The sequence below is a fragment of the Cydia fagiglandana genome, chromosome Z (genome assembly GCF_963556715.1).
Source record: "Cydia fagiglandana chromosome Z, ilCydFagi1.1, whole genome shotgun sequence".
NCBI classification, from domain to species: domain Eukaryota; kingdom Metazoa; phylum Arthropoda; class Insecta; order Lepidoptera; family Tortricidae; genus Cydia; species Cydia fagiglandana.
In genome coordinates, this window is record NC_085959.1 from 32,974,630 (window position 1) to 32,986,965 (window position 12,336).

The window sequence follows — 12,336 nt, forward strand, 5'->3', positions numbered from 1 at the left end:
AAAAAATATCAACCTCAAACGCTTAAACCACCCCCCCTCCCCCCACCTGCATCAAAAATCTGAGTGGCTCCACTTCTTAAATCCATCCTTGGGTCCTAAGGACCAATCCTGCTAAAGGAAATCTCTTGTTCATGCAACGCCGTGGTTGACCGTTTTTTGCTCTGAGCAAACACAACTATCAGTAACTTTTGCGCCTATCGTTTTTGTTACAGTGTATATTTATGTAGGCAAATTCTTGCTTATAAAATTGTATTCTTTGCATGCTGTTTGTGGCCAGCTATATTTCCTCCCGCGGACGCTCCGGCTGTGGAATGAGCTTCCCCTACCGAGGTTTTTCCGTGGGTCTACAGTATGGAGTTTTTCTAAAAAAGGATGTGCTTACAGGCTTTTAAAGGGTCAGCAACGCGCATGTCTGGAGTTGCAGGCGTCCATAGTCTACGTTGACTGCTTACCATCAGGCGGGCCAAAAAAATCATACATACGCTCTAAAAACATAATCCATCTGCGGCAGCCAATAATAGCAACAAACGTAGGTACAGTCACCTGCAATAATATGTTACTCTTCGAAGGCCGTAAAAATATGTGACACGCTCTTATGGCTATGCAAATAAGACCGTGTCAGATATTTTTGTAGCCTTCGTTGTGTAACATATTATTGCTGGTGACTGGACCTATTCATTTTCTACGAGAGCGGCGCACTATTTGGGTTTGTATTATCAATCTGTGGCATTAGTTTTTTGTAGTAGGTGACAAAAATGTATTAACAAACAATAAGAATACAAATTCACAGCCATATAATACAATTATATGCTAGATATAAAACTCAGTGTAGGTATATAAAACAATATCGAATAATTTAACCAACAACACCTAGAAGGCACAGTCGTTTAGAACGTATCTTGACGTTAAAACCTTATTGTAGTTATTATGTAAATTAACCTTAACGTTAAACACTTAAGACCTAAGTGGACTATTTTTTAAGACTGCATGTTTTAAAATCTAACGTCTTTGTTCTATAAGTTGAAATGTGTATTTAGCCTTGCACACAAATTATAGCAAACGAGTGTATTTTATATCTAATAGGTCAAGATTGCACGTATCAATTGAAAATAAGACAGATAATTGAGATAATAAAATGCTTAACAAATGATACCAATCCACTTAAATACATGTAATGCAATACAAGGTACCTATTTAGAGAGATATAACAATTAAATGCCATCTACGTTATTTACGTCATTCTTCCCAGTAGTAAGTATAAAACGTTATAAATCACTGTTCAACAAATTTATACCTTCCTAACACTATGATGTTACAATTTATTTATTCTTTAGCTTTCCATCATTATTTTATAGTCTTCCATCACGGTTGTATACGAGCACCTTAATTACATCATCATAGACATGCATTTATTACCAGAACAGTTGTGGCACCTAAAGACTTAAGAGAAAAAAAAATACCTTTACTATAATAAGTTAAATAGATGTTCTTCCATAACAAGCTCGGTATGGATAGTTTTTGTATAAAGGGGCCCACTGATTAGATTAACAGTCCGCCGGACGGTATCGGCCTGTCAGTTGTTCGGAACTGTCAAAATTTTGTTTTAACTGACAGGCCGATACCGTCCGGCGGACTGTTAATCTAATCAGTGGGCCCCTTAACTAACAATACATTTACAAAAAGATTTTGAGTCGTAGGTACCCCGCCGGCACCGTAGCTTAGATATCTCATGATGTACAATGTACTTACTCGAAAATTTTTTTGTCAAAAAGCTCATTTTTGATACAAGCTTTATTTTTATAAGCTTTATGTTATTTGATACAAGCTTTACTGTACTTTTTTTCAACAAACAACTAATACTTATCGAAACAATTCTAACAAACCCAAACACAAATAGGTCGCGTTGTTTCATCACGGAATACCTACGGCCACATCTTGTGTCCATCATCAGATCAGCTCGATGGTACCATAATATTGCACTGTCGCCCAACGTACGTAAGTTGATGGCAATCGACAATGATTAAGGATGTGAAGTTTCAGTTCAATTGAATAATGGGTTGTGGATCAAGTTTAGCTTGCAAGATTTGACCCCAAGACCCGAACAAACATGTTACAAACGTTGCAAGTTAAATAAAAGGTTATAAAATTAGTGAAGTTATAGGGGAGGCCTCGTATGGTCGTCTCAGGGGCTGGTTGACACATCGGCCATAATGAACCACTAAACGAAGAAAAAGTTCAACGACTCATTTATTAGAAGGTGGCCTCTTGCGATCTTCGACACCGGTCGATGAACTAAATCATTAGTTTAGCTGTTTGGCTGGTGTGACATCCAACGTCTGAGACAGCCATACCTGGCCTCCCCTTCGACTCCCACGAGTCAATTCATAAATTATATCAATAGTTTGTTGTTTTCCACAACAAGAAGTTATGTAGGGGAGACCGAGGTGAGTTGTGACAGAGGAGAGTTGGAACATCGTCGATTTTTTGGAATCTATTAACTAGAAACTAGGTCGCAATAGCGCGCGTTTGTTACTTCAAATTACGAGCTAACAAACGCATACTGTTGCTACCTCTGTTACAACTCACCTCGATCTCCCCTATCTCAGACACTGGCGAACGCCTGGAACTAGGAATTCTTTTTTTTTTAAGGAATGTTTATTCGTAGAAAGACTAATTAACTGATAAATAAGACACATTATCTAAAAGCAGAAGCCTTATAAAACCATAGTATTAGTGGCAAGACAAAATAAAGCATAGTTGTTACTGAGTAAGTAATCAAATAAAAAACTACCTTCAAATATATTATCAAATAAAAAATTAACTTTTAGACCTTAACAACATGTACCTACCGCCATAGCCCTTGGATGGGAGAGCAATGTACATACATACAATAGCTTGGGTTATATATACACTTAGGTTGGACCACGAATAATGGTTTTTAGAAGAATAATGAAAGAAACTATGCAGAAGTTCAAAATAAGTATTATACAAACGTAGAATCAGCATTTTAGTGCTAGAACAAAATAAGGCAAAAGATGTGTAATATAAAATATTAGTCAATCATAAATGCAAGAATATACTGGTACTACTACAAATAAGTCTATGTTATGTAATTTTAATAATATAACAAACAATTACTTTTATAATTGAATGCCTGTAACATGTAAGGTATACAAAACGTATTACTAGATAATTTAATGTTTACGAGTAGTTCAATTTTAGAATATCATTTAATTATATTTATTTTTACACTTTTACTGTACCTATAATTACCTATTCAAAGGTATCGTAAAATTTCCATGGCATATCTTAATATGTATGTGCAAAACATCCAAAGACAGTTAACAATGCTGTTATTTATAACACTATACTAGGTACTTACATGGAGTTATTATAGATACCAGTAGGTAATCTTCAAAGCCACATTGATTGGTCGCTTTTGTAATTGACATGTCACCTGAAAGAATAAATTAAACACAATAGTTATGCTAGATAAATTAGTAATAGATTCAATAACAGACAATTATTTATACAATGGGGATGGGATAGGTATGTAATTTTTTTTTTAATAATCTTAATAATGGCTCTACCAACCATGTTCAAAATAATTAAGGCGTGGAAAACATTTATTAAGCTTCTTTTGTACCCCCAGATCTAAAGTTAGATAACGGAGGATGGGGGGTTTGGATACTTGGAACTATTACATCCAAAATCATACGCATAATCAAAAACGCTTTTTGCAAATTAAATATTATTTTTGAAGACCTAACGAATGATTTATCACACGTTTTTTTACTAAAATAAATCATTTTTAATAATATGTAAGGAGGCACCTATAAGTTTTTTTATTAACTTCTCAAATGTGAGTCACAAATTTTATTAAAATACATTTAATAGGTACATTCCGATTAAACTGGCAGTGACATAAAGACAAACAGACATGCGGAAACTATAAGGGAACCTTTTTTTTTTTATTTTAGAAATGGAACCCTAAACATACCTATATTATATCCTAGTTTTATTTTACCACTTTGTTTTATTTTATTTGCACTCAGCTTTCCAGTACTAATAATCTCTAAGCTAAGCTGTGGATGGACAGACAAACATACAGAGATGGCTAAACTAAAAGGATTTTAAAGTTTGTAAGTTGACTATGGAACAGTAGATGGAACTGTATGTACTTTAGATAAATATGTAAATACAGGTACTGGTGTTTTATATTAAGCTAAAGATATCATGGAGCATTATTATTTATTACAAAGCAATACTATTCGGTACGAATAGGTAATAATGTACAATATAAGCATGCATATTTAAAGTATTGCATAAAATAATTGTTGCTTACTTTAATATTAATGTGATGTTGCAACCATGACTTTGATTTTCCTTTCTATATTGGCTCTGCACATGGGGCAACAAACCATCTCCTGGTCGGCACAGCGGTGGCAGCAGCACATGTGCCCGCATGGAACAAACACCACTTCACATTTTGAATCCATGCACACCACACATTCTGACTCTACTGTTGCGTTCTCTGTTTCTGTTGTGCTCACTACCCCGGTGCAATTTTGATCTTCTATTACTGATTTTGATGGTGCACTCGGCTCAACTGCAGATACACCACTGCTGTAGAATGCGCTGTTGGTTTTAGTAGCAACATAATAATTTATGGCTCTAATAATGCCATCTCTATCTGAAGATTGTGATATGCCACACTGAATTAATTTCTCTGATGTTATGTCAGTTATATTATTATCAGAAAATAAAAACTTCACCAAGAATGGCAGACAGTGTATTACACCTTCTTGTAATAAATAATTAGCCAACACGGGATCTAAATTCTTACTAACATCTAATAATGTCTTAGGAGCAAAATCAATCAATTTTTGATAATTTTTAAGCCAGAAATCAGTAGTCTTGTCTGTCTCATTTTCCATTTCTTTTAATGTCTCTATCAATTCTATCCGTCTTTTATTTTTCTGATGCAAAACATCATCTAACAGAGTGACAAGCTGCATTCTTTGAGTCAGTAGATCATTGTAGTTGCATGCCACATGCAGCTTCTTTTTTTCTTGTTCAATGACACTTAGCCGAGCTAAATGGCGAGAAATTAAAGATATTTCTTGATTTAAGCTCCAACTCTTAGCATCAACTCTCTCAACTAGAGAGGCCACCACAGCTTTCTGCACATCCTGATCCTCCAGAAGTTGCTGGACTAAATTTGTGCGAGATTGATCTTTAGCTTTTAATAAATCTTCCAATTTCTCAACACTTTGTAATTCATGTGAGAGCATACTTTTCTTTGTATTATGAATGCATTCATCATATTCTTTTCGTGCATATTGAATAAAGTAGTCTTCTTTTATGAGATTTTCCATGGCCGTTAAGATGTCAGCTTTTTTGATATTGTCATAATTCTGCCGAGTTATTTCTAAGAGTCTATCATGCTCGGCAATATCATAGGCAAGTTGTTGCTGGATGACCTCAGGCCTAAGTTGATCAGTCTGAATGAAGTTCTTTACCAAACATTCAATTTCTTTCTCATCCTCTTGAATAGCTTTAATCAGTCTTTGTCGCTCAGTCTCTTTTGCTTCATGCACTTTAGCTATCTCAGTGTCTAATTCAAGACGATCCTGCAATACTTGTGACAGAAACCGCTCCCTCTGCTGTTTAGCAGCTTCATGGAATTTATTTTCTTGCTCGGTGATTGCTGCTTCTTGCTCCTCCCACGACATAGTCTTGCCAGTATCAAAAGTATCCTTAACACTGTCTATTACAGGTGCAGCTGAAAACTCATGTTCCAAAGGTAAGGGTGGGGTATAATCTATTTTCATTTCATGGCACAGAAATTTCATTATCTCTGTGGTGCCCTTGGAAGCAATGTCTGCTGGAGGAAAGGTAAAATGTTCTCCATCTAACTCTAATAGACTGATATTAGTTGCAAAACACAACTCTGGACATAGATGATGTAAATCCTTGTTCTCTATTATTGACAATTTCCTTAAATTCTTCAACTTTCCTAAAGATGGTGTCAAGCTTTTAAGTCTATTATTTGATACATCCAGTATATTCAAATTTTTCAAGAAATGTATAGTTTCAGGCAAGTATGTAATACAATTGTTTTGTATATATAACTCAGTCAGGTTGATGAGATATCTGATTGTATCAGGTAAGCTTACAAACTTGTTGCTGCTGATATTGAGATATTGAATGAGGTGCAAGTCTGAAAGCTGACCACCCTCTTCCAAGGACTGTAAATTATTTGACTGAAGGTGGAGATGAGTTTTTCTGTACACTTTACATATTGAATAGATACCGGACGGCACTTGTCGTAGTTCACAGCCGGAGACATCGTAATCTGGTTCGGGAGACTCCCTGGCGAGGTACAGCTTTCTCTCCAATATGACTCTGGCATCGTTAGAGGTGCTGGGGTGCCTACCAAACAACGACATCGTCGCTCGGTGGACACATGACACAGAACAGCCCATAAAAATAGACAGCCAATTATGTTATTTCCTCGTTATTTATCGAACTCTCCAACGGGTTATATTCAGTTTTAACATCTAAAATAAACACTTCACCAAAGAATAACTGAACTGAACAACAATATATAGGACAAATAGAACAAAGGAGAGTTAATGAAATAACGACATTGTTTCTTTCGATGCAGTTCGATTCGATGAAATGAAACTTGTCAACATAGTTGTCATTGTCAAACTTGTCAATGTATTTTTTTTCCTCCATCTATCTGGCTAAGCTAAAGCATTAAGCCATACTGCCTTGACATTTAAAACAACACTTATCTTGGTCTAACTCTAAAAATTTATGTTTGCATTTCATCATATCATAATTATTTTTTTACGCATTTTTATAGTCTGTCAAGTCATTCCCGTCAGTAGAAAAAAGCGACAAATTTATAAAATGTAAATAGAGCTAAGGGGCGTAGGCTAATCGTCCCATAGAAAATTTGAATTTCACGCCTTTTGTTGCTATTGAGAAACTTGTTTGACTGGCTATATTTTATTTCATGGCCAGGTATGGAAAATGAAATTTGGCGAAAATATATATTACTCTATATCAAAGAATATAATACTCACTAGGAGAAGAACGATAACTCCATACAAAAAAATGTCCCCTTCAAAAGTTCGTTTATACTACTAGCGCTCGGTAGGATACCATTGTAATTAGAATTGACAACCCATTTAGCCTAGCGCCCCTAGCGGGTATTGGCAGTAATCCAGTTCAGGAAGCTAATGGTCCTGGGTTCGAATCCCGGAGAGGGAATTTCTTTTTGTATTATTTTATTTTTTGTTGGGGTCAGGTTTTTAAGAGCCCATCAACGTGCACACTAGCGCCACTGCTGAGTACATTAAACTAATTTTTATGTTAATGGATTCGTCAACCTACCCGTTCAAAACTAAAGCGGCCGTTTTTGTTTTGAGCTCATAGATTGACGAATCCAGCAACATAAAAACTAGTTTGATGTATTCAAAAGGTACTTAAATACACAATACAGTCAGTAGCGGCCACTTTTTTAAATACCTGTAAAATTTAAATTTAACTTAAATATAATCACGATTATTTATTTTAGCAGTGGTGCTAGTGTGCACGTTGTTGGGCTCTTAAATTAGCATATCACAAATAAATAAAGAAATACGTTATAAGATAATGATTAGGTACTATATTTAGAAATTCGTCAAATATAAAAGGTTACAAAAAGTTACGTATTATTAAGATATAAATATTTTCATTCCTATTAGGATTAGTGTATATATGTTAGGAGCAATACATATGAATACATACATTGATATGGCAAATGGTTACAAGTTGTTATTACATCTATCCGGTTATCGGACATTTCTGCTCCACAGCTCCACGCAGCGTTCTTGGTCACCGGAAAACTAGTCTGTATATGCAGGAGATACGTGCCCTTTGAGCTTTTTCCAAGAAATCATATGACGGGCCAGGATTATATTATTATCTCACGCTCAAGCCATGATTCACTTTCTAAAACAAAATAGTCACAAATTAAACAATATAATCTAACTTCCTAATTACTAACGTCGCTAATTCCTAAGGTCTAAATTTACCAGCTTACTCGTAAACAATGAGAGGTTTTACATCTATGATGAATTTAGATTATAATTTCGGACGCGATATAGCGTCCGCGGGACTTACGGGGATAGTAAGATTAAATTATTATATTTGAATTTGGTAATTAGTACGCTCATTTTTATTTAAAGATTGATATATTTCTTACCTTGAAATTATCGCTGTTTCTGGTTTACTACAACGGTTTCCACACACACATTAGGGCTTTTCATAATCCGGATAAGAATTGTTGATGAAGTCGCCATTGCCGGATACATAATACAGCAAGGAAGGAAGAGCGACAACGGTTTAAAAACTAAGTCTGTGCGAAGACGCATTTAGATATGTTGCTCGTACATATGAATAGTTTTTATTTTTAAATTAATAGGTAAATAAATATATTTCAAGTGAATAAATCGTTTTATATGAAAATTTATATTTTTGGCGTTAAATGACTTAAATGACAGCATTGACATTACAGACTTTTGTCTTGTCTATGTTCTTACCGGCCAGACTCAAATCAAGGCCTATCAAAGAGGCCTATTGACAAAGATTTTTTTTTTAAATTTTATCAAGGAGGGTAGAGGCACGTCTACCCTTCATAGATTTTATGAACATAGACAAAGACAAACTGAAATAGATAATAATTTACATATTTCAAAAAATAAATAATAATTTACATATGACTTTGACTACTTCATAAAATATATTTGATAAAATAATTGGATTTGTTCCTAGAAATCGTATAGACAAAGCCAGTTCTAGCAATGTTGCTGTAGTAAAATATTTTTATGGTAATTACTGGCAATACAGCTCTAGAAACGGAGCACACATGTACAATTATGAAGGGTCACGTCATTCCAAGGAAGTCAATAGGCCTTGCTCTATATAGAGATATAGAGTCTATGCGGATAAAGACTAGTCTAGCCTGGCCGCACAATTACGGAAATTTCATTCGGTTTCCGTACAGAATGACAGACGGGAACGGGGTGGATGTCGCGTGGCGTCGTGCGGCCAGCTTCAAGCAACACCGGCTTCCGACACGTGTTGCTCGAAGGCGGCCAGGCATGTACTTATTGGTTTTGTTGGGCTGCTATTTACCTGATCACCAGATTTAATAAAATTTAATACCAAAAAAATCTACTTTACCACCCTAAAATAATGAATGATCACCAAAATTATAACACCATTTTAATGTGAAATGATTACCAATTTTATTACATTTTACTATCCTATTAAAGGAAATGACACCAAATTAATCATTATTAACCCAAAAATTGAAAATAATTACCAAATTTCAAACCCCAATTTAATGTCAATTAGGATTGTTCATTTTTTTTTAGACCCCCATTTTTATTTTATTTTCTGAAAATATAGGTTAATTTAAGATACCAATTTGAATGATTTAGTAATTCGTGGCTCGGTTGAATATTTATAATTTATTGAAAATATGAGATACGACTTCTCGTAAATTACATGTCGTCGGCTGATTAGGATAATGCACAAGCAACAACAAACATTAAAAAAATAGTTGACATTGTCAATTGATTGTAATGTCACCTGTCGACAATGTCAGTGTCACGTGTTTCTATAAATAACAATCGTCTGGAATGGAAAACTCGTTTATTTTGAATCATTAATTTCAAAATACCTACGCTATAAATTTGAGAAAGCTGATTCCAGAAATCTGCCCAAGTTATATAATATAACTTAGTTTTATTGGAGTATGTATCCATATAGCATCCAACTCCAACCATAACTTGGCTGAAATCAAGGGAGCAAAAATACAAATGTAAGTTACCTACATCAGATATATTTTAATTGATTCGATTTGTAAGAAGATTGGATTCATAAAATCGTTACAAGCGTCCATTGCTAAAGGTAGCTTAGCACCCAGTGGGTGCTTTCTACCGGCTTGTCACCATTGTTTGGATATTGTACTACATACTTATACTACTATATTAGGAACATGCCAATTTTGCTAATTATATCCTATTATTTCAGGTCATCGTGATTCCTATTTAGATACAGCTGTGAGATATGTAACTGCACTTGGGCCCAGAACAAAGTTGAGCATTTTGTATTGAAACGAACGTCATATTAATTATTAATCGTCGTAATACTTTACGACCGTAAATAATGCCTGGGAACACAGTAAATAACAAACCATACACTTCTCTTCTGGATAGTCAACAAGAAGCCATCATTGTCAGATGCTCGTGCAGAACATGATAAACATACATTTAATGTAAAGTTACTATTTTTTTTGGAAACATATATGTATAACATATTTCCCAAATTAATAAAAGAGTAGGTAAACAAAAACATGTTTTATTATTCAAAACTCTTTATTAAGTCTTGTCCACCATGATATCAGCAGCTTGAACTGCAACATGTACCTGGAAATTAGAAATTATATCTTTTTAAAGCAGTTTCAGGCTGAATTTTGAGTATGGCTATGTATTCTTGTATATTCCTTCTTTCTAGTAGGCACCATCTCTGTTTAACGGTTTTCCTTTAGATACTCTGGCTACACCATTACCACAGAAAATAAATAGATACCATGACCCTACCAATAAAGTGAGCTTTTAAATACTTAATTGTAGTAAATTAATATTAATTTTATACTTACATCGACGTGATTCTCACAGCAATACTGTGTGTAACACGTGAAGTAGGTAGGTATTCCAAGTTTAATTCACGGCACCATCTTTCACGTCGTAGGTCTTCGTGGATTCGAGTTATTATTTTTGTGAATCATTCCCATACATAGGAACAAGGTTTTTGATATATTATTAAGCAATGAAATCTACTGTTTAGGTATTAATTATAAATCAAATTGTAACAAACAAGCGCAGCGGTTTAACTGAAAAATTTTGTTATGACAATCGATGACCAGCCCATCGACACCCCATACTATGATAAACTATGAACGTACTTGTTACCAACATTGAGGCATAGAAATAATCTTATCGAATTAAAATGACTGTTGTTGCATTTTGGTAGCACATACCATACTTGCTTTCAACTTAGTCGTATTATACTTACTTTTCTTTAGGTTGGTATGATCGGTAAAACGTCAACCGTCATTTTAAATTTTCGTGACAGCGGTAATATTAAGTGATGAACAATTTGTTACTAATCATAATTATTATTAACAAATCATTTTGTTTTAGATGATGCTTCGACTTCAAGGGTAAAAACGAATAAAACCACAGATTGTATACGAGGAACACCGCCAAAATATGGCTACAGCAACATAGAAATGACTCCACGAAAAAAAAAACTTGTAAAAAAGTTGCAGCGAACACAGTGTTTGTTATCATCACTCTCAAAAACATCCGTCGATTTGGACAAATTAGATTCCGATTTTCTGAAAAATGTTGTATCAGACTCTCTGAAAAATCAAGCCCGGAAACCTAGAGGCAAGCGATGGAATTTAATTAACAAAATTTCTGCTGTACTTTCATAAAGTATCTTCTGTAATGCTAGATCCAAAACAAAAACATAAAATGAAAGTGAAATATGCCGCTCAAACTCTAAGTAATACTTTCGCAGCTATTCTAAAGATGATTGCAGAAAAATATGAAGACACAGAGTACGGAAAAGAAGTGGCACAAACATCCGAGGTAGTACGGGACCTTAATAATTTATTTGATTCTACTAATGGCCCATCAAACCCAAAAGATGTAATAAAGGGACGAAGACAAAATGTGTCTCGTAAAACCAATCACATAGAAATCTGGAATAGTTTTTTGAAAAAGCTGAAGTCAATGGAGTTCATGAAATCAGATAGCAGGTTAAGATTAAAAAGAGTCAGATGCGTGGAAGGTTATATTGTAACCATAAATTCGCTTAAAGATATCTGGTGTTATTGTAAGGATCAAGGATTTAACTATTTGAATTTACGCTCACTGAATCAAGACGCTCTTGAAAACCTATTCGGACTTATACGACAGAATAGCCCTACAAATCGAAATCCTACCTGCACACATTTTGTAAGTGCATTGAAATCAATTCATATTTCTGGAATGAATGCACCACATAACCGAGGATCTAATTGCGAAGAAGATTTGAACAAGTTATTGCTTGTCAATCCATTATGCCAACATGATGTTGATGGTGATGAGAAACTCACATCAATGACTACCAATGAAGAAGAAGAATATCCTGTTTTAATGATACCTGAAAATGAATTAGAGGAGCAAATTGAAACAGATTTAACAGACATAGAAAATCAACCTA

The 12,336-nt window shown here is 34.6% G+C and overlaps 1 protein-coding gene across 1 annotated transcript; it reads right to left on the bottom strand.

Moving 5' to 3' along the window:
- Window positions 1–1,680: 1,680 nt before the first annotated feature.
- On the bottom strand, window positions 1,681–6,675 carry LOC134679432 (E3 ubiquitin-protein ligase LRSAM1-like). The gene is made up of 2 exons (XM_063538337.1): window positions 4,346–6,675; window positions 1,681–3,457 (listed from the first exon to the last, which is right to left on the bottom strand). Exon 1 carries the CDS (start codon window positions 6,486–6,488, stop codon window positions 4,353–4,355), a length of 2,136 nt encoding a protein of 711 aa, XP_063394407.1. The 5' UTR covers window positions 6,489–6,675; the 3' UTR covers window positions 1,681–3,457; window positions 4,346–4,352.
- Between the last annotated feature and the right edge of the window lie 5,661 nt (window positions 6,676–12,336).